This window comes from Macaca nemestrina, chromosome 1 (assembly GCF_043159975.1).
Source record: "Macaca nemestrina isolate mMacNem1 chromosome 1, mMacNem.hap1, whole genome shotgun sequence".
Taxonomy (NCBI): domain Eukaryota; kingdom Metazoa; phylum Chordata; class Mammalia; order Primates; family Cercopithecidae; genus Macaca; species Macaca nemestrina.
In genome coordinates, this window is record NC_092125.1 from 148,910,950 (window position 1) to 148,930,866 (window position 19,917).

Sequence of the window (19,917 nt, forward strand, 5' to 3'; positions counted from 1 at the left end):
CTAATCTATCTGGAAAAGTTTCTAGATCTAGCATATGATTAATTCAACTTGTTGAACAAAAATGTATTGCGTACGTGTTAGGCACTGAGTTTCAAAGCTGAGTGAAACCCCAGTCTTAGTTCACGAGGAGATTGCAGTCCAGGGAAAGGAGACATATTGAAACATAACTGTTTGCTTCATTAATTGTTCTTGGGGTAGGAAGCAAGGGAAGGCTTCACGGAGAGGTAACACCTGATCTGAGATTGGAAGAATGAGTAGAAATTTGCTAGTGTTTGGAAATGTCATTCTAGGCAGAGTATATGACTTGTATAAATGTGTAGCAGCATGAGATCACTGCACTTTAGAGGAACCACAAATATCTCTGTTGGGGCTGCGATGGGTATGTGATGGGTATGAAGAGTGATATGAGGTAAGACTGGAGCCTTGTCTCCAGATGGTATAAAAGGAATTGTATGAAAACAGTGAAGCACTGAGGAGTTGTAAACAGGAGGAAGATAATGTGTAAATATTCTGGCAGTGGGGTGGAGAAATTATAGGGGAATTGCAGACTTGTATTTGGGATGGAGTTAGGGGGCTCAGAAAGCCCTAGTGATAAGGATGCCTGTTAGTGACCCTTTGCTGAGGTCTTGGACTTGAACTAAGGTAGTGCTAATGGGGATAGTAAGATTGAGATCTGATGAACACTTAGGAAGTAGAATGGGTAGGATTTTATGAAAAATTGAATTTGGAGAATAGGAGTCATGAATTCAAGACCCCATTCAGGTCTCTGCCTTGAGTTACTGAGGGTGGTGATGTGGTTCACTAAGAAAGGAAGGAGGGGTGCATGCGGATGTTCAGGGGTGATGCTGAGTTCAGGTAAAGTGTTGATCATCACGCGGAGCGAATTTCTGATTTGATGTATATGCTACATATCACCTGGCCTAGTGCCTGTAAGTTATATCATGCCAACTAATCTGTCCTAGCAGTAATAGTAAGTTTTACACATTCAAAAAAAGGGTGCCAAAAATTGACAACCTTAGTTATCCAGGTTATACTCCTACATTTTCTGTATCTTCTTGAGATCTGTTCTTACAGAAATTGTGCAAGTTATTATTTATGGTCGGTTATGACATAACTTGATTGGCTTTTGAATTTTATAAAAATATTAGTACAATTTAAAAAATATTCCGTATGGGTGGCCTCATGCAGAAGTTGGCACAGTTCCTCAGGAAATGCAGTAAGTTGAAAAGGAGCATCTTGTCTCATACTAATTCTGGATTTGCTGCCATTCCTCTCTGGGAAGTACCTTCAGAGACTTTACCACCTGCAGGGAGAAGTGGTGTCACACAGAAGTCCCATTTCTGTGACTCGACGTGTTGCCACTTTGCTTGGTCACCCATCTTTTTCTTCAGACGTAGCTCCAAATCACTTTTGCTTCTTTTTCAAAGCCAAGTACACTCTCGAAGGATGATGACATTGCTGTACTTGAGGAGATCTTAAAAAATGTGGTATAGAAGTGTTAAAAAGTATTAAAAATAAACTTTAAAAATATTCAGGGGCAGCATCATGGGAGTGATGCTCTTTCCAGGGATCCATTTTGAAGCACTTTTTTATATGTGTACAAAATTTGATATGTAAATTAAAATTTGATGTGTAAATTTAAATGTTATAATTTTATAGTGTGCTTTGTAATAATTCCTTTAAATAAACATTTCACGTGCCACTAACATTTGATTTTGACTAATAAACAGTAGGATGTGTAACTTCTTGTTACTGATCTTTTAAGGATTCAGTTATTCTAAATCCTTTGTTAATTTTAATCAGAATTGCATGTAAATGTTTTAGGAACAACTGGAAACTTCCAGGAGGGAAATGATTGGGCTTCAGGAAAGAGATAGACAGTTACAATGTAAGAACAGGAATTTGCATCAGCTACTAAAGAATGAGAAAGATGAGGTGAGTTGTCAGTTACTGCTGATGAAGTTTAAGTGAATTTTTGTTTTCTTTGTAGTATGAGATGACCATAAGAGCCACTTTACTTGAAAAAAGAAAGAACCATTTATTCATCTTTCCCCGAATTGGTATGGTAGACCTTTGTGTATAGTATTTAACTGGAAGGTCAGGAACCCTCTCCACCACAGCCCCCGCCACCAGTGGATCCATTTGGCTTAGATATTAGTTCATAGCTGGTAACAGCCAGTGTCCTGGACTGCCCTTCCTGGACTCATGTTCACTGTCACTTTTTCTGAGGCACAAGAGTGCTTTAAATGCAGATCTTTTATTCTCTGCTGTACCTGTACGTGATAGCCGAGGTGCCCCTTCTTGCATGCACTGTCTTAAATACTGACATTGTTCATCTAGTCAAGCAGTTTCTTCATTAAATGGGCACAGAAGCAGTTCACATTAAAAATCTAATTTCTAACACAAAAGATACAATTCTAATTTCTGCTTTAGTGGTTACTTAGCAGAATTCTAATTTCGACTTTAGTGGTTACTTGGACCTATAGCACGAATGCATTTCAAAATATTCTTTTTTCATTTTTGTAGGAAGAAACCATTATGTTTTTATTGCTCTAAAGTATGACCTCTGACCATTTAATAACTATAAAAATATAATAGTTTCAGTGTTTTATGTTGTTTGAACTATAATTAAAGACTTCTGAGGAGTGTATTTCTTTAAAGAACCCTGGAGTGGTTTAGATAGATTTGTTTTACCATATTTGTTTATTTAGTAGTATATTTAATAAGTAGGTAATTAGTATTTAAACTGTAAGGTTGCTTATACATGTTTCCTTGAGTTCACAGACAATTCTGACTAGATCTGTTGATTACATTTAAACGGTTTGAATACAGTTCGTCTTCAGTAGGGATTAAGTTAATCATGTTAATCCCTAGCAGGGATTGGGAATGGCTTTATAAAAGAATAGGACATACTCTATCAGGGGCTGCCTGAGAAACTGTAATTGATCTGAACTTTGAACAGCAGTGTCTGGCACGTAATACATACTCAGCAAATATTTGGACTGGATTATTCTGCTGTTTGGACTTACTCTTATTTGAGAATTGTTTTTAATTAGAAAAACGAGCCTGCTTACCTGCTGCCATGTGCCACAGGCTTAATTCACTTTGTCACAGATTAACAAAAAGTATAAGTGATTTTTAAGTCAGTAATACAAGGAGTTCACTTAAAATGATCAGATGAATTCAGTTTATCTCAGATGAAGCTTTAATCATTTTAATACTTTCATAAGAATATCTGGTTTTCAAATGTTCAGAGTCTATATGTAAGGTAAAAGGTACAGGAGATAATTCAGAAAATTAGCACTTCTAGAAATTTCAGAATTAAGCTTTATATGATTCATATAATATTTTAAAAAGTGGTTTCTACTGGTTACAAATAAGGAAGAATCATCCTAGGATTTTAAAACCTATATGGGGAGATGAATTTTAGGATTTTTCTCTTTTGAATTTGTGAATTGTAACTGGGCTTATAATAGCAAATGCCTTTTTCAGGTACAAAAATTACAAAATATCATTGCAAGTCGAGCTACTCAGTATAATCATGATATGAAGAGAAAAGAGCGTGAATATAATAAACTGAAGGAACGTCTACATCAACTTGTTATGAACAAGAAAGATAAGAAAATAGGTAAACAGCTGGCAGCTGGCAAAGATCAGCTAAGGGAATAAATCAGCTAATACTATGCTTAGAAATAATTGTAAAAGGATTGAACACAGTAACTCGTGAAATGTTATTTTCATGCTTTATACAATTGCTTTTCGGTGGTGGTGGTTTATATAAAAAATTTAGACAGCTGGTTAGTGGAAAATAAGTCATTTTGCCTTGCTTTATTTAATTACATGTGTTTTTTAACATGACCAGTGTAGAATTAATCCATAGAGAAAAACTAAGCCAGAGGACATTCTAATTTTCCATATCAAAGAACTGATAATATTAAAAATCAGGGTCAGTTTCTGAGTGTCAAAATAGAGTAAACCTCATAAAATTTATCATCAGACCAAATCGTTCATGTCCGTTTGAGTTCCTTTAAATAAGTTTAGCTGTGCATTTTTGGAGAAACTAGTCAAAAGGATGGACTTTGAAAGTTAGGCATGTGTGTGTGTCTAAAGTATACTTTTTTGCTAATAGTAGGCTTTTTCAAAACATTAAACCATTTCATCCAAATATGTGGATAATTTCAAGTAGATAGTGTAAATTAAAAAGCAAAGAAATATGAAAGTAGATCTTTACAATACAGTTTTGCTGGCCTGGTATAAATACGAGACACAAGAAGTGTGTATTTATTTATTGAAGAGTGGTTTCCAAGTGACCATATGTAGTCCTCTAACATACATTATACCATGACACCCCTAAACTGTCTTACCTTAGATTTGAAAAACAGACGATGAGCATACGTTTCAGGCTGTCATGTGGTACACTCTGCCTGCTGTCAGCAAGCAGTTTAGTGTTGACTACATCGCTGTCATTCTACAGCAGAGCTGTTGGAGGTAGCCGAATACTTTATTTTTTAAATTATTGAAAAATAGAAATGAAGATTCAGTAATATGCAATTAAGATTGGAAAGCTTTAGGTATCCTGAGTTAATCTTACTCATTTGGAGAATCATTGGTTTTTAAGGTTAGTTAGCCTCATGTTCATTCATGAAGGAAAAACAATTAAAAAGCAGGATGAAATGCTGAAAGTATTGTTTTAAATTTATTTTATTTTATTATTATTATTATTAATTTTTTGAGACGGAGTCTTGCTCTGTCGCCCAGGCTGGAGTGCAGTGGCGTGATCTCAGCTCACTACAAGCTCCGCACCCCGGGTTCACGCCATTCTCCTGCCTCAGCCTCCAGTAGCTGGGACTACAGGCGCCCACTACCGCGCCTGGCTAATTTTTTCTGTTTTTAGTAGAGATGGGTTTCACCTTGGTCTCGATCTCTTGACCTCGTGATCCACCTGCCTCGGCCTCCCAAAGTGCTGGAATTACAATGAGCCACCGCGCCCAGCCGAAATGCTGAAAGTATAAAATGTAACACAGAGAAGTTTATTAAGGATTTAGTTCTGGAAATAGAGCTCTTCCATTATAGGGGCCTAACTGTTTCCTGGTCCAATCAGAAGTGACAGTTTCATAATGATTTTATTAACTCTAAGATTACAATAATTTACTCTTATTTCCTTCTTATGCCAAATGTTTCCATGTCCACCTGCGGCAGAAGATATTACTACTACCAGGGGCTTTGACTCCTTTGATGAAGTTGAAGATGTTAATGTTAACGGGGCATGGCAAAGTTTTTCTGTATAGATGCATATAGTAAACATTTTCAGTTTTACGGGATCTACAACTTAATTGTTGCACCTACTTATCTCTGCCATTATAACAGGAAAAGTAGCCATAGGCAGTATGTAAACAAGTAGATGTGGCTGTGTTCCCATAAAGCTTTATTTACAAAATCAGGCAGCCAGCCTGTGGGCGATTATCAGCCGACCCTGATAATGAAATTAATAGTGATAAAGTAACATTTATTATGTACTTACCGTGCGCCAGATACTGTGTTCACTCTACAGTGTTGGGTGCTTTAACAGTTATTTCTTTGTCTTCACAACTCTTTGGTAGATACTTTTGTTATTCCCAGTGTCCAAGAAGAAACAGGCTTAGCAGTTAAATAATGTGCCGAGATCTCATTGCTTCCAAGTGTAGAACTAGAAACTCGAAAATTAGGCTGTTTAAGCCTAAATCCTAACCTATATACCAGGTTCACTTTCACCATTTATGTGTATAGAGTGCATTAGAGTTTTAGACGCTTAAGCATGTATGGTAAGAATTAATTTTCTGTGTTCATGTTTGTAGCTATGGACATTTTGAATTATGTTGGGAGAGCTGATGGAAAAAGAGGCTCCTGGAGGACTGGTAAAACTGAAGCCAGGTAAAGTCCAGTTTAAATTGATAAATGTAATCAGACTTCCTTCTATCCTGCATTTTCATACTGACAGTTTCTTTCTTAGGAATGAAGATGAAATGTATAAAATTCTCTTGAATGATTATGAATATCGTCAGAAACAAATCCTAATGGAAAATGCCGAACTTAAGAAGGTTCTTCAACAGATGAAAAAGGAAATGATTTCCCTTCTTTCTCCCCAAAAGAAGAAACCTAGAGAAAGAGTAGATGATAGTACAGGAACTGTAAGTGGCTCTTTCCTCTCTAATATAGTCTTCAGATTGCTAATAAGAATAATTAAAACATGTGATAGGCATTCCCAATGGGGACACTATTGGTATTTTGAATAGAACACTCACTGCTATGCTACTTTCAGTTACCGTGACAACCAAAAAGCCTGTTCCTATATGTTTTCAGACATTCCCTGAAAAATGCTGCAGATGATTTTCCAGGAAATTAATACATGTCAAGCACTGTAAGAAGTGCTTTATGAGCATTGTCTCATTTTATAATATTCCTTGTAACATATGAGAATATTTCGTATAATTTGATGATTTAGATACTATAAATATCCCCATTTTATAGATAAGGAAACTAAGGCATAATACTTAGTAGCCCAGTATCACACGTGAGAGTGCTAGGGTTTGAATCCAAGTTTGCCTTGCTCCAAAGCTCACGATCATAACCACTATGTCAAATATCCTTTCAGTTGTTTTAGTATTAAGTACTCTACTTTTCACAGAGTGAAACTTTCGTTAACTTTGGGAACCAAATAATCAGTTCATAAATTTATTGAGTGTTCTTTATGTTCTAGTCTCTGGAAAGGAAAGGCTAAAAAGATTTTGACTTTTTCCCTCAAGAAGCTCTTTTTGGGAGAGACAGATGTGGAGACGTGATTATTACATTATTAGGTGCTGTAATAAGGTGGTGCAGTGTGCAGAACAGTTATGGCAATCAAGGCATCACAGAGAAAGTGACATTTTCACTGCTTCTTAGAAAATAAGTATTTTTGAGGTTAAAAAAAACCAAACAAACATGGAGAAAGCATTCCAGAGAACGGGAGTAATACATGCAGAGGTCTGAAAAAAAAAAAAAAATAACATAATGGTGAAAAGTTCATTTTACTTAATTGCTTTACATATAAGTTAAAATCTTAGGTTTCAGCAAGTTCACATTAGTAATTAAAATCTGAAAATAATGTTGATGGAAAATGCTAGTTAACAAACAGCAAGGTACCAGAACTTACTTTTTAAACCTGTATTTGAGGATTATTTATTTTGTGGTATCACGCATCAGTCCAGCTGATAAACCCATCCCAGCACTTACCTTTTCTTTTTTATTCCTTAACGTTTTTTAAAAAAAATATTTTTTTTTTTAAGAGACAAAGTCTTGCTCTGTCACCAGGCTGGAGTGCGGTGGCACAATCTTGGCTCACTGCAAGCTCTGCCTCCCGGGTTCAAGTGATTCCCCTGCATCAGCCTCCCGAGTAGCTGGGACTACAGGCACCCGCCACCACGCCTGGCTAATTTGTGTGTGCGTGTGTGTGTGTGTGTGTGTGTATGTGTTAGTAGAGACGGGGTTTCACCACGTTGGCCAGGATGGTCTCAATCTCCTGACCTCGTGATCCGCCCTCCTCGGCCTCCTAAAGTCCTAGGATTACAGGCGTGAGCCACCACGCCAGGCCTTTTTGAGACGGAGTTTTGCTCTTGTTGCCCAGGCTGGAGTGCAGTGGCACCATCTGAGCTCACTGCAATCTCCACCTCCCGGGTTCAAGTGATTCTCCTGCCGCAGCCTCCGGAGTAGCTGGGATTACAGGCATACACCACCACACCCAGCCAATTTTGTATTTTTAGTAGAGATGGGATTTCTCCATGTTGGTCAGGTTGGTCTTGAATTCCCGAATATCTTTTACATTCTCCATTTTGAGGCCTGCTTGACCTCTTATATGTAGTTAACCTTTTTATCTCAAACTCTGTCACTTCTAGTCAGTTCTTAACATTCACTAATACTTCTTAAAGGTTAGCATAGTGTCCGTTACTCCTGCAGCGTCTTCAGTTTTTGGTCCAACCTTAACGTCTCATCACCAGATTTCAGTCAGCAAAAGTATGTGGCAAATCAGGGAGATCTTTCTCCAGTGATTAAACCTTCCTCACCCCCATTACTCAGCCAGTGGGTAGTATCCTGTATAATTCTTCATAATTCAGATGTTTAAGTGGACTAACAACGATCTCTTGAATATGTTTTCTAGTTTTAAAAGATCCATTTTTCTAGCTCCCTTTTCTCTTTCATTTTTGTAGGGAAAGATTTTTGAAGCATTATAGCAAGAGAAATAAGATGTAATGTTGGAATGCCTAGGTAGCATCCAGGTTTCATTTATTATTTGACCTACTTACTTGTAGCTAAAACATATACCAAAAATTCAGGTAAAATGAGTTTGTTGTTTTGTTTTTTGGTTTTTTAGAGGCAGGGTCTTGTTGCCCAGGCTGGTCTTGAACTCCTGGGCTTAAACAGTCATCCCACTTTGGCCTTAACAAAGTATTGGGATTACAGGTGTGAGCCACTGTGCCCAGCCAAATTTTTTATTTTCATTTTGTGGTTACAGAGTTCTGTTCAATCTGAGAAATGTGCAATAATTACTCATTTTTCTTTTTTTGAGACAGAGTCTCGCTCTGTTTACAGGCTGGAGTGCAGTGGTGCCATCTTGGCTCACTGCAACCTCCACCTCCCGGGTTCAAGCGATTCTCCTGCCTCAGCCTCCTGAGTAGCTGGGACTACAGGCATGTAACACCACGCCCAGCTAATTTTTGTATTTTTAGTAGAGACAGGGTTTCACCATGTTGGCCAGGATGGTCTCGATCTCTTGATCTTGTGATCTGCCCACCTCGGCCTCCCAAAGTGCTGGGATTACATACAGGTGTGAGCCACTGCGCCTGGCCAATAATTTTTCTAACAGATTCGTAGTATTCTAATAGGCTTTAAAATGTTCAGAAGACAAGTTGTGCTTCCTTGAAACAGTTACTGGCAAGTAGCTTTTGAGGATTAGAAGGGGCTAGAATCACCATGAGCCAGATCCTGGGCCATTCCCCTGTCTGCTCTGCCTCTGAATCCCTGACCTCTACTAGCCGTTGCTGACCTCAACTACTGATAGAGTTCTTCAGACTCAGTTGCTCCCTCAATCTGCTGATCTCTATGTGAGAGCAGTCAAATCAGCCCTTCTTTCTTTTCAGCTTTTGTCTTCCTTTTTACCCCAGCAAGATTTTTATTGTTCAAATTAGTGAAGCGTATCTTTCTACCTTCCTGAATATTAATGACAAATTAGAACTACTTTATGTAGATGTGGGTTATTATGACATATATCCATTTTAGTATTGTTTCCCCATGTTCTTTATCCTGCTTTGATTCTGTATGATCATATATCAGTAAAGTTTGCTACTTCTTTATGATTTCATGTTTTGGCAGAATACAAAGAAAAATATCTCCAGTTGTATACAAAAGTACATGAGGAAAATAGAATTAACAGTTGCTTCTATTAAGTACTTCAGAGATTATTTCACAAATGTGTTTCTTTAAGCAGCCTAGGGTTAGAAACAAGTTGATCTAATGTCAAATATCAGTTCTGCCTCTTAGTTGTAATGCTGCTTCTCTAAGCCTCAGTTTTCCTACATTGTAATGAGCTGAGGGTTAAATAACGTGTGAAAACATCCAACACATTAGACAGCTATTGATATCTCCTCAGACAGCTTCATGACTCTTGTCATTAACTGTATTTGGATTCAAATTCAGGTTTAGAGCGAGCTGAATTTAGGAGTCTCTGTCTTTTTCTTTTTTTTTTTTCCAAGACATTTATGTTAAATACTGGGTCATACGTGCATAAGACACAGCACAGAAATGCTTCGGATGCGGCTCCCTCTGGAAATCAAACTGAAGACTACTTGCCTGAGCATCTAAAGCCATTGTAAGGTGGTAGCCTTTCCTCTTCATCTCTCTCCACTTGTAGGTTATTTCTGATGTTGAAGAAGATGCCGGGGAACTGAGCAGAGAGAGCATGTGGGACCTTTCCTGTGAAACTGTGAGAGAGCAGCTTACAAACAGCATCAGAAAACAGTGGAGAATTTTGAAAAGTCATGTAGAAAAACTTGATAACCAAGGTAACCACTGCTTCTCTGCATGTAAAGTGAGTTGTGACATTTGGTAAGGTGTTGATTTTCAGTCACTTAGAAAGCTATATCTGTAGGCTCAGAGCTAAAGTACTATATACTTCAGTTTGGTGGTTTGAAAGCAAGATTTTGCATACATTTATTTTTTCATTTTATTTTATTTTACTTTCTGACACAGAACCTTGCTCTGTCACCCAGGCTGGAGTGTAGTGGTGCGATCTCAGCTCACTGTAACCTCCGCCTCCCAGGTTCAAGTGATTTCTCCTGCCTCAGCCTCCTGAGCAGCTAGGACTATAGGCGCGCATCACAGCCAGCTAATTTTTTGGTGTGTTTTTAGTGGAGATGGGGTTTCGCTGTGTTGGCCAGGCTCATCTTGAACTCCTGGCCTCAAGTGATTCACCTGCCTTGGTCTCTCCAAAGTGTCCAGATTACAGGTGTGAGCCACAGTGCACAGCCAAGATTTTACATACATTTAGATGTGAGGTTTGAACCTCACTGAGAAAAATACACTTTGGTCTCAGGGTGAATGTTTGAAAAGAGGACATCATGGATCCATCTGCTCTGGATGCAGTATACAATCGAATAAAGATAACTGAGCCGGGATAAAAGACTACACATTGGATATAGTGTATACTGCTTGGGTGATGGGTGCACCAAAATCTCAGAAATCACCACCAAAGATCTTATTCATGTAACCACACACCACCTGTTCCCCCCCAAAAAAGAGAGAAAACTGAGTCTCTTTTACTGACTCTCAAAAAATCAAGAAATATTTATCATAGTATAGATAGGAACTTTTTGCTTATTTCTAGATGCTTGCAGATTACTGTGTTCCTAGTAATTCACTTAAAATTATTTTTAAAATAATAGATGTTTAATGCAAAATATTAATTTGGAAGTATATAAAGTAGAATATCCAGGTCTCCATTCCATACATATAACACTTAACAGTTGGGTGTATATTTTTCTAGACTTTCCTCTATGGATTTGCAAGATACTTATTTTTAAAAATTTTTTAAAAATTGAATATCACCTATATTTTTGTTTAGTGTGCTTTTTTCACTTTATTATTTCAGACATTATTCTTTTTCCTTATACATAGCTCTACATTGATGAATATATTCTTAATATTTTCTACTTGGTAAAGTTTGCTTTTAAATTAGGAAAATGAAGATTTCTGCTCAGTAAATGAAGCCTATTTAAAGAAAAAATTTAAATTGTCAAAATATGAACTCAATGCCATTATGTTAAGTAGTAAAGAGCAATCGGCAAAATTATTATTACAACACCAAAATGAATATACTCGAGATTTTGTTCATTTGAGTCAGTGCTGTCTACTAGCAAATAGCAAGTGTGTTTGGACTTTGTGTTTGTTGAATGTAATATTTGAGAGCAAGATTTGTGACACGTCATTGATCTTTGAAGCAGTGTCAACAAAAACATAATGATTTTATTTTTCTCTTCTCTGAATATGGCCATTTTGTCTGTTTTTAATTAGGACATAATCTTGAATAAATATGGTTTACAAATTAAATCTTGGCAATAGATCTCCATTTGTAAGCATATCATTTAGTCTTAAAATTGTACAAATATATAATTGTCATGAACTCCTGTAGTTGCTGTGCTGCTTAAAAATTTTTTATAATGTTAAAATAATATAAATGTAATTTTGTTATAGCTTATGAAATTTTAAAAAGCCAAAGGACATAACTACTTTTTAGAAAACCTATAAAATTCCAGAAAGATAAAAGTTCTGAGAGCCCTTATTTTAACGATATGTGTAGAAACACTGTAAACTAAATGGTGGCTATAAAACCTATGTCAACTTACTGATTTTGTCTTAGTTTCAAAGGTACACCTGGAAGGTTTTAATGATGAAGATGTTATCTCACGACAAGACCACGAACAAGAAACTGAAAAACTTGAGTTAGAAATTCAGCAGTGTAAAGAAATGATTAAAACTCAGCAACAGCTTTTGCAGGTGAATATGAATTACCTTGTAAAACTTGTTCTCCATGAGAAGCCAGAATTGTGCTGAACCTTAGCAGATTTGTATTCCTTTATTTCATAAGGCCCTGGTATTTGACAGTTTTCTAGTCTACGTTTCCTGCTAACAGATACATTGTGTACCATTCCTTAAATAGTCCATACTTTGCTAGTTGGGGTCGTAGCTTTTGGGAAATGGGAATTCTCGTTTGACTTTTGGATTCTTAATAATTTATATTCCTGCCCTGAAGTTTGACCCGCCTTCCTTTGCTTTCATTTCAAGTTGTTGGAGTGTTGCAGGGCCCCTCAGGAACTTACTATGTTTTAAATTTTAATAGCAGCAGCTTGCTACTGCATGTGATGATGATACCACTTCACTATTACGAGACTGTTATTTGTTGGAAGAAAAGGAACGCCTCAAAGAAGAATGGTCGCTTTTTAAAGAGCAGAAAAAGAATTTTGAGAGAGAAAGACGAAGCTTTACAGAAGCCGCTATTCGCCTGGGATTGGAGGTATTTTAAATAATGGTAGTGCTTTTGAAAATACTGGGGGTGGGTGGGCCTTAGTAGAATGCTTCTAAGGTCTACTTTGGTTTCTTGCTATTTACTTATTTTCTAAAATATTTACTGGTGATCTCATAAATAATTTGAAATGAAAGAGAGGCTGAGCATATAGAATGGGATTATTTCCCCTTACCAGATTTGAGAACTGAACTAAAAAAAAAAAAAAAAAAAGGCTATAAGCATTTATTACTCCTTTCAGATTGGCTTTCTCCTGCTGAGAGATTTCCACAAGAAATCTCTTTTGGTATCCATCATTCATCCACTGTCAGTAGGTGTGGTGTCAGAAGACAGTGCAACCAAGACTGCGTTGCTGTTTAAAAAGGAAGTATAATAAAAAAATTAAGTTCTCTTCTCCCCAGTCCACTATTGTTATATATATGCTCTACAGCTTGCTTTTTTTTTTTTTTTTTTTGTGACGGAGTTTTGCTCTTGTTGCCCAGGCCGGAGTGCAATAGCGCGATCTCGGCTCACCGCAACCTCTGCCTCCCGGGTTCAAGCGATTCTCCTGCCTCAGCCTTCCTGAGTAGCTGGGATTACGGGCGTGTGCCACCACACCCGGCCTATTTTGTATGTTTAGTAGAGACAGGGTTTCTCCATGTAGCTTGCTTTTTTTACTTAGCAATGTGTCTTCTAACATATTCCCCCCTCAAAAATTGTAGCAGTAATGTCTGACTATAGTTAAAAGAAATCAACAAAACTCATAAAAAAAGCTACAAAGTGAGAAAGTCTCCTCCTTTCCCATCCCCAGTTTCAGTCCTTAGAGGTAACTTTTGTTAAAAGTATCTGTTGGAAATTCTTGTAGGAAGTACTATTTTAACTTTTAATGTATTTCAAGTTTTCTTCTTTATCAGTGTATTGATTCTCTGCTATGAAAGATAAGGAATTCTGTGTCCTTATTGTATCTCCTGCCTACACCCTTCCTCATTCACATCTCATGTCTTCATAATGTTGTTCCTTTTGTTCTTCTGATTGCCTTTTTTTTTTTGCTTTAAGGAAATAATGTGAAGCTTCCATTTCATTTTATGTTTGTTCAACTTCAGTCAGTGTCAGTTCATCCCTGCAGTGAAAGCTGAGGACATTCTTGTAGTTACTCTTGTTCTACCTCTCTTGCTCCCCTACTTTGCAGTTTTTGTTTGTGATACTATTTTTCATTGTTATCACATTTATAGTTTGTCCTTCAATACAATCCAGGTATAAGTACTTTGTCTAAACTTGAGACTTCAAAGTTGGAAAACCAGGAAAGAAAATTGATAACATTACAATTATGTAAATATAATTCTATAACCAAATATGTTTTGACACAGAAAATACTCTGTATTGTTAAGACTTTGCCACCCAGAGAGATATATCACTATCTAGTGAATTCTTTGACTTTCTCTGTAGCTTCCTTTGTGATTTCCTGAATCAGATTCGGCTGCCATGTTTCTTATATCTCATGTTACTGTCTTTCTTGGGTTTCTATTCAATTTGCTGTATTACCTTCTTGAGTAATTTTTTTTATAAATAGTGCATGAGCTATAAACATTCTGAATTTTGGAATATTCAAAAATATATTCATACATGATTGGTTTGACTGGGTGTAGAATTTAGATTACATTTTTTTCCCTCAAAACTTTGAATTATTCCCTTTCTCCTAGTGTTTAGTTTTACTGATGAGAAGCCTGATTGTAATATACCTGTGTTACTTTGTAGATATCTGTGTTTTGTTTTCTGTTTCCCTCTGTGGAAGCTTGGGTATTTTTTTAAAGTTTAGACATTTTACCGGGATATGTCTGGAGAGTTCCTTTCAGCCTAAAGGTTCTGTATTTCTTTAATTTAGGGAAATTTTCATCTTTATTTTTTCCTTCTTTGACTTCTCTGTGTTCTGAAACTTTTGTTAGAAATGCATTTGGCCTTCTGAATATATATCTACAGGTTGACTTTTGTTCTCAATTCTGGAATATTCTCTTACCTTTGTCTTAGAGATCACGAAACTGGCCTTTCAGGGTCAGTTTTATTATTTGCTTTAGCCACTGAGTTTTTGTTTCAGAATTTATCTTTAAAATTTTCTAATGTCCCTAATTTTTGCTTTTCTTTATATAGCGTGATGATATTTTACAGATGTTTATTAATCTGTCTGATAATATGTGTTACCTTTTTTTTAAAGATTTCTTTCATCTCTTGAATTATCTGTTATCCATGGTCAGTTTTCTATTTATCTTGACCTTTTTTCTATTACTAGTTTTCTCAAATGTTTGGTGATGCATAATTCTGTATCAATATTTATGAATGAAAGATTGTGTGTTGCTTGTTTTAAGTAGCTGACATGGATTTCCTCAGTTCCAGTCTAAATGTCTGTTTCATCAGTAGCTATCTTCAGGGAACAACATTTGCACCAGCATTGTGTCCTACCTGTTTCCGAGCCCATATCCCCCACAGTACTCCAACAGATACTCTTGATGCTTTGCATATTGCTCCCAGTTGCCAGGTGCCTTTCCCTGCATGAGAATCTTTCTCCGTCTGGTCACTGGGATGGTGTGCATAGTGAGGGATAGGAGGGAGGCATGCAAGACCTGAGGGCTGATGGAGAATTTAGTTTAGGATTCATCAGCTGTTCAGAAGGGGGAGGTTTGACATAATTTGCATATGCCCTCTTGTGGTTTAGTGGTGGTGGCTTACCAGTACCGGTAGATGGCTGGAGGATGAGAGAAATGCTTGATGAAGTCATAGGTCCTTTTTTTCAAGTGACTAATTTACAATATAGAATGTTTTTCTTTTGTTTGTAACTTCGTAATGTTTTGTATGTTCAAAAGTTAGGCTAATATTCTATTCCATTTTTTGCATTGTTCGTGTGAACTTAAAATTGATATGAAGACAGTGATGGTTGGTTTAGTAGGTGAAACATGAATTTCTATTTTTTAAATGTAATTTTTTCTTAAGTGAATTTTTTCATAGTTTTTTTTTGTTTTGTTTTGCTTTTTTTTTTTGTGATGGAGTCTTGCTTTGTGATGGATCGTGCAGTGGCGTGATCTCGGCTCACTGTGAGCTCCGTCTCCTGGGTTCACGCCATTCTCCTGCCTCAGCCTCCGGAGTAGCTGGGACTACAGGTGCCCGCCATCACGTCCAGCTAATTTTTTTTTTTAATGTATTTTTAGTAGAGATAGGGTTTTACCGTGTTAGCCAGGATGGTCTCCATCTCCTGACCTTGTGATCCGCCCACCTCAGCCTCCCAAAGTGCTGGGATTACAGGTGTGAGCCACCATGCCCAGCTTTGTTTTGCTTTTTGAGACAGAGCCTCGCTGTGTCGCCCAGGCTGGAGTTCAGGGGCGCAATCTCAGCTCACTGCAACCTCTGCCTCCTGGATTCAAGTGATTCTCCTGCCTCAGCCTCCTGAGTAGCTAGGATTACAGGTGTGCACCACCATGCCTGGCTAAATTTTGTGTTTTTAGTAGAGATGGGGTTTCACCACGTTGGTCAGGCTGGTCTCGAACTCCTGACCTTGTGATTCGCCCATCTTGTCCCCCCAAAGTGCTGGGATTACAGGCATGAGCCACTGCGCCTGGCTTTTTTTTTTTTTTTTTTTTTTTTTTTTGAGATAGGGTCTTGCTGTGTCACCCAGGCTGGAGTGCAGTCGCGCTATCTTGGCTCACTGCAGCTTCAACTTCCCTGGCTCTAGCCATCCTCCCTCCTCAGCCTCCCAAGTAGCTGAGACTGTAGTCCTGTGCCCCATGCCCAGCTAATGTTTGTATTTTGTGTAGAGACAGGGTTTTGCCGTGTTGCCCAGGCTGGTCTGGAACTCCTCAGCTCAAGTGCTCCACCAATCCTCAGCCACCCAAAATACTAGGATTACAGACGAGAGCCAAAATTATTCTTAGTTTTTTTAGGTTAACTCATTTGACATAAGAAGTATGTATAGATAGCCAGAGAGCAAACACAGATAGCTAGAGCAATCGTGTGAAATGGCAACTGTGTGGACGTTGAAATATTGATCATTATTCCTTTGGTTTGTTATGGTAGAGAAAGGCATTTGAAGAAGAAAGAGCCAGTTGGTTAAAGCAGCAGTTTTTAAATATGACTACCTTTGACCACCAGAACTCAGAAAATGTGAAACTTTTCAGTGCCTTCTCTGGAAGTGAGTACTTTATAAACTCTTTAATTTGAACTTGCATATAAATAAAATTATTTACATATCACAAAATATTATGTACTGTTAATACAGAACTTTGGAAATCACCAATTAGAGCTCTCTAATTATAACTAAAAGTCAACTTTATTTTATTTATTTATTTATTTTTTGAGATGGAGTCTTGCTCTGTTGGAGTGCAGTGGCGTGACCTCAGCTCACTGCAACCTCTGCCTTCCGGGTTCATGCAATTATCCTGTCTCAGCCTCCTGAGTAGCTGGGATTACAGGTGTGTGCCCACCACGCTCGGCTAATATTTGTATTTTTAGTAGAAATGGGTTTTCACCGTATTGGCCAAGCTGGTTTTGACCTCCTGACCTCAGGTGATCCACCCATCTCAGCCTTCCAAAGTGCTGGGATTATAGGCATGAGCCACTGCACCTGGCCTAAAAATCAAGTTTAATATTTTATTTACTGTAGTCAAAGTGAGGATGAGAGGGGGACTGTGCATACCCAAAGTGACTTTTGTTGTGAGTTTGTAATAATGTGAAGTTTTTGAAAATTTACATCTAGAATTTTTTTTTCAAAATGGAGTCTTGCTCTGTCACCCAGGCTAGAGTGCATCTCAGCTCACTGCAGCCTCAACGTCCTGGGCTTAGGCAATCCTCCTTGCCTCAGCCTCCTGAGTAGCTGAGACTATAAGCACACACCACCGTACTCAGGTAATTTTAAAAAAGTTTTTGTAGAGACAAACTTTCACTATACTTCCCAGGCTGATCTCGAACTCCTGGCTTAAGCAGTCATTCCACCTCAGCTTCCCAAAGTGCTAGGATTACAAGTGTGAGCCACCCCACCCAGCCTAGAAATATTTTTGAAACTAGATCCTTTTGGCTGGGTGTGGTGGCTCACGCCTGTAATCCCAGCACTTTGGGAAGCCGAGGCGGGCAGATCACGAAGTCAGGAGATCGAGACCATCCTGGCTAACACAGTGAAACCCCGTCTCTACTAAAAATACAGAAAAATTAGCCTGGTATGGTGGCGGGCACCTGTAGTCCCAGCTACAGACTGAGGCAGGAGAATGGCGTGAACCCGGGAGGTGGAGCTTGTGGTGAGGCAAGATCGCACCACTGCACTCCAGCCTGGGTGACAGAGCAAGACTCCATCTCAAAAAAAAAAGAAAAAAAAAAAAAAATCCTTTGAAACATGTGGACTATGCAACAAAGATAGCAAGATTAATGATATTAATTTGAATTTGTTCCATCTCTTACCTCACTCAGAACTGCAGATGAATCATCCTGATGATTTACCTTCACTATATTTAATGCCTCACTGTATGTACTGCCTTTTTCCCTTCCTTGTTTTACAACAGGTTCTGATCGGGACAATCTTACAGTGCACTCGAGGCAGCCGCAAAAGAAGCCTCACAATGTATCTAATGGGTCTCCAGTTTGCATGTCTAAACTTACTAAATCTCTTCCTGCTTCACCTTCCACTTCAGACTTTTGCCAGACACGTTCCTGCGTATCTGAACATAGGTATTTGTCTATAGGTGATCTTTTCACATATTTCTAAAAATTGGTAAAGTTGCACTGCTGAGGAGAAGGTGGCGTGTCTGTAGTATTAGGAACAATAGAGATTTTGGAGAGGAATTTAGTAGATGATTTATTCATTCTACAAATATTGAGTGTCCAGTATATAAAGACACTGTGCTAGATGCTGGGAATACAACGGTGAACAGGTAGATCTGTTCCTTGTCCTCTTGGAGGTAAATCATGTGATGTGTGTCTTTTTATTTCACATTTAAGATATAATTTAGAACATAATCTTAATTATAGGAATTAATATTTTAAGTACTTTAATTGTATTAAATAGATGGATATTGTTTTGACAGTTTTTGTAGAGTACATATCTTAACATTTTTTTCTGGCATGCCCATTTTATTGTTGTTGAAGGGCAAAGAACTGAGAAATGCCTGTTCATATTGAGTGATAAAATCTGTGCCCAAGGATGACAGTGTAAAAAAACGTGGCTCTCCACCCTGGGAAACCCATATTTTGCTCTTAATTACTACATTTTGGTATTTTCCTCTATCTCAAGTTACTATATCATTTTCTAAAATAATACCAATACTCTGCTTCAGCGCCAATTCCCAGATTAATTTTAAACAAAGCAGAGAAAGCATGTAGACCATTCCTAGTAAGATAGAGAGGAATAGAAAAGGTCAGAGGGGTAAGTTAGAAAGTATGGTGGCAATCTCTTTGCTCTTAATTAAAAGGAGGAGACAATGGCCTTGGAAAATAGTCAGAGCTTGAAGCAAACTCGGCCTGTGTTAAGAGACTGGAGTGGAACTAAGGGTTGAAGAAGCCAGCTGGCCCTTGGGCCAAGAATTATGAAATAGATGGAGTTTAAAACAAGAAAGGAAGCTTTTAAAAGGAGGAGGAGGACACACTATAAGTTGTAGTTGACTTTTAAGAGGTGCGGGGATTAGGACTCCAAGTAAATGTTAGAGGGGATGAAAAAGAGCTAGGTAAGAGCACTCTAGGCAAGTGTAGAGACCCTGAGGTGGGACACACCTCATTTGCAGTGCTGACCAAGACCTAGAGGTGTGAGATGAGGATGGAGAGATGTAAAAGTTCAAATACGCACAAATACAGAGAGGATAAAATAATGAACCCATGTGTACCTATGACGCAGGTTCAACAATTATTAACTCATGATCAATATTGTTCATACATAATCCCACTCTGCTCGCTCTCCACCCCACCCCCAACACATCTGGGATTTCATTTACAAAATATTTTAGTGTGCATTTGTAGGTCAAATATTGTTCTAAGGGGAGTAGAAAAAACATTAGTTTTAAGAGAGTGAAAAAGAGTACTGTTTTATAATGCCGAAAACAGATTGTAGGAGTCTAATAGAAACCAGGAAATCCAGTTAGGAGGCACTATTGTAGTGGGAACGAAAAGACAATGGTAATTTGGACTAGGGTCATAATGTGAAGGTAGAAATGCTTGAATTTGGGACCTATTTTGAAGTTAGACCAGTAGATGAATTGAATATGGGAAGTGAAAGTTTGTTTATTTTACAATCAAAAGATAATGTGTAAGCTCATAGTATTTTCTTACATAGAATGTTAATCAAACTTCCAAATTTGACCAATCAGAACTATCTGTATAGACACAAATGC

At 37.8% G+C, this 19,917-nt stretch overlaps 1 protein-coding gene across 12 annotated transcripts in view; it reads left to right on the forward strand.

Annotated features, from left to right (window-relative positions):
• Positions 1-19,917, forward strand: part of SSX2I (SSX family member 2 interacting protein) — a 54,058-nt gene that overhangs the window by 22,815 nt on the left and 11,326 nt on the right. For 8 of the 12 annotated variants that reach the window (XR_011618336.1, XR_011618365.1, XR_011618368.1 and 5 more), the window contains exons 5-15: positions 1,825-1,935; positions 3,493-3,628; positions 5,835-5,910; positions 5,990-6,167; positions 9,920-10,070; positions 11,924-12,060; positions 12,404-12,577; positions 12,828-12,949; positions 13,069-13,195; positions 16,625-16,739; positions 18,100-18,265. Coding sequence is in view for 8 of the 12 variants with exons in the window: in XM_071088897.1 (XP_070944998.1) it covers positions 1,825-1,935; positions 3,493-3,628; positions 5,835-5,910; positions 5,990-6,167; positions 9,920-10,070; positions 11,924-12,060; positions 12,404-12,577; positions 12,828-12,949; positions 13,069-13,195; positions 16,625-16,739; positions 18,100-18,265 (1,493 nt within the window). In the remaining 4 variants the exon portion in view is untranslated. The remainder of the gene's footprint in view (positions 1-1,824; positions 1,936-3,492; positions 3,629-5,834; positions 5,911-5,989; positions 6,168-9,919; positions 10,071-11,923; positions 12,061-12,403; positions 12,578-12,827; positions 12,950-13,068; positions 13,196-16,624; positions 16,740-18,099; positions 18,266-19,917) is intronic. The other 4 variants (XM_011743049.3, XM_011743051.3, XM_071089003.1 and 1 more) reach the window with 3 other exon arrangements.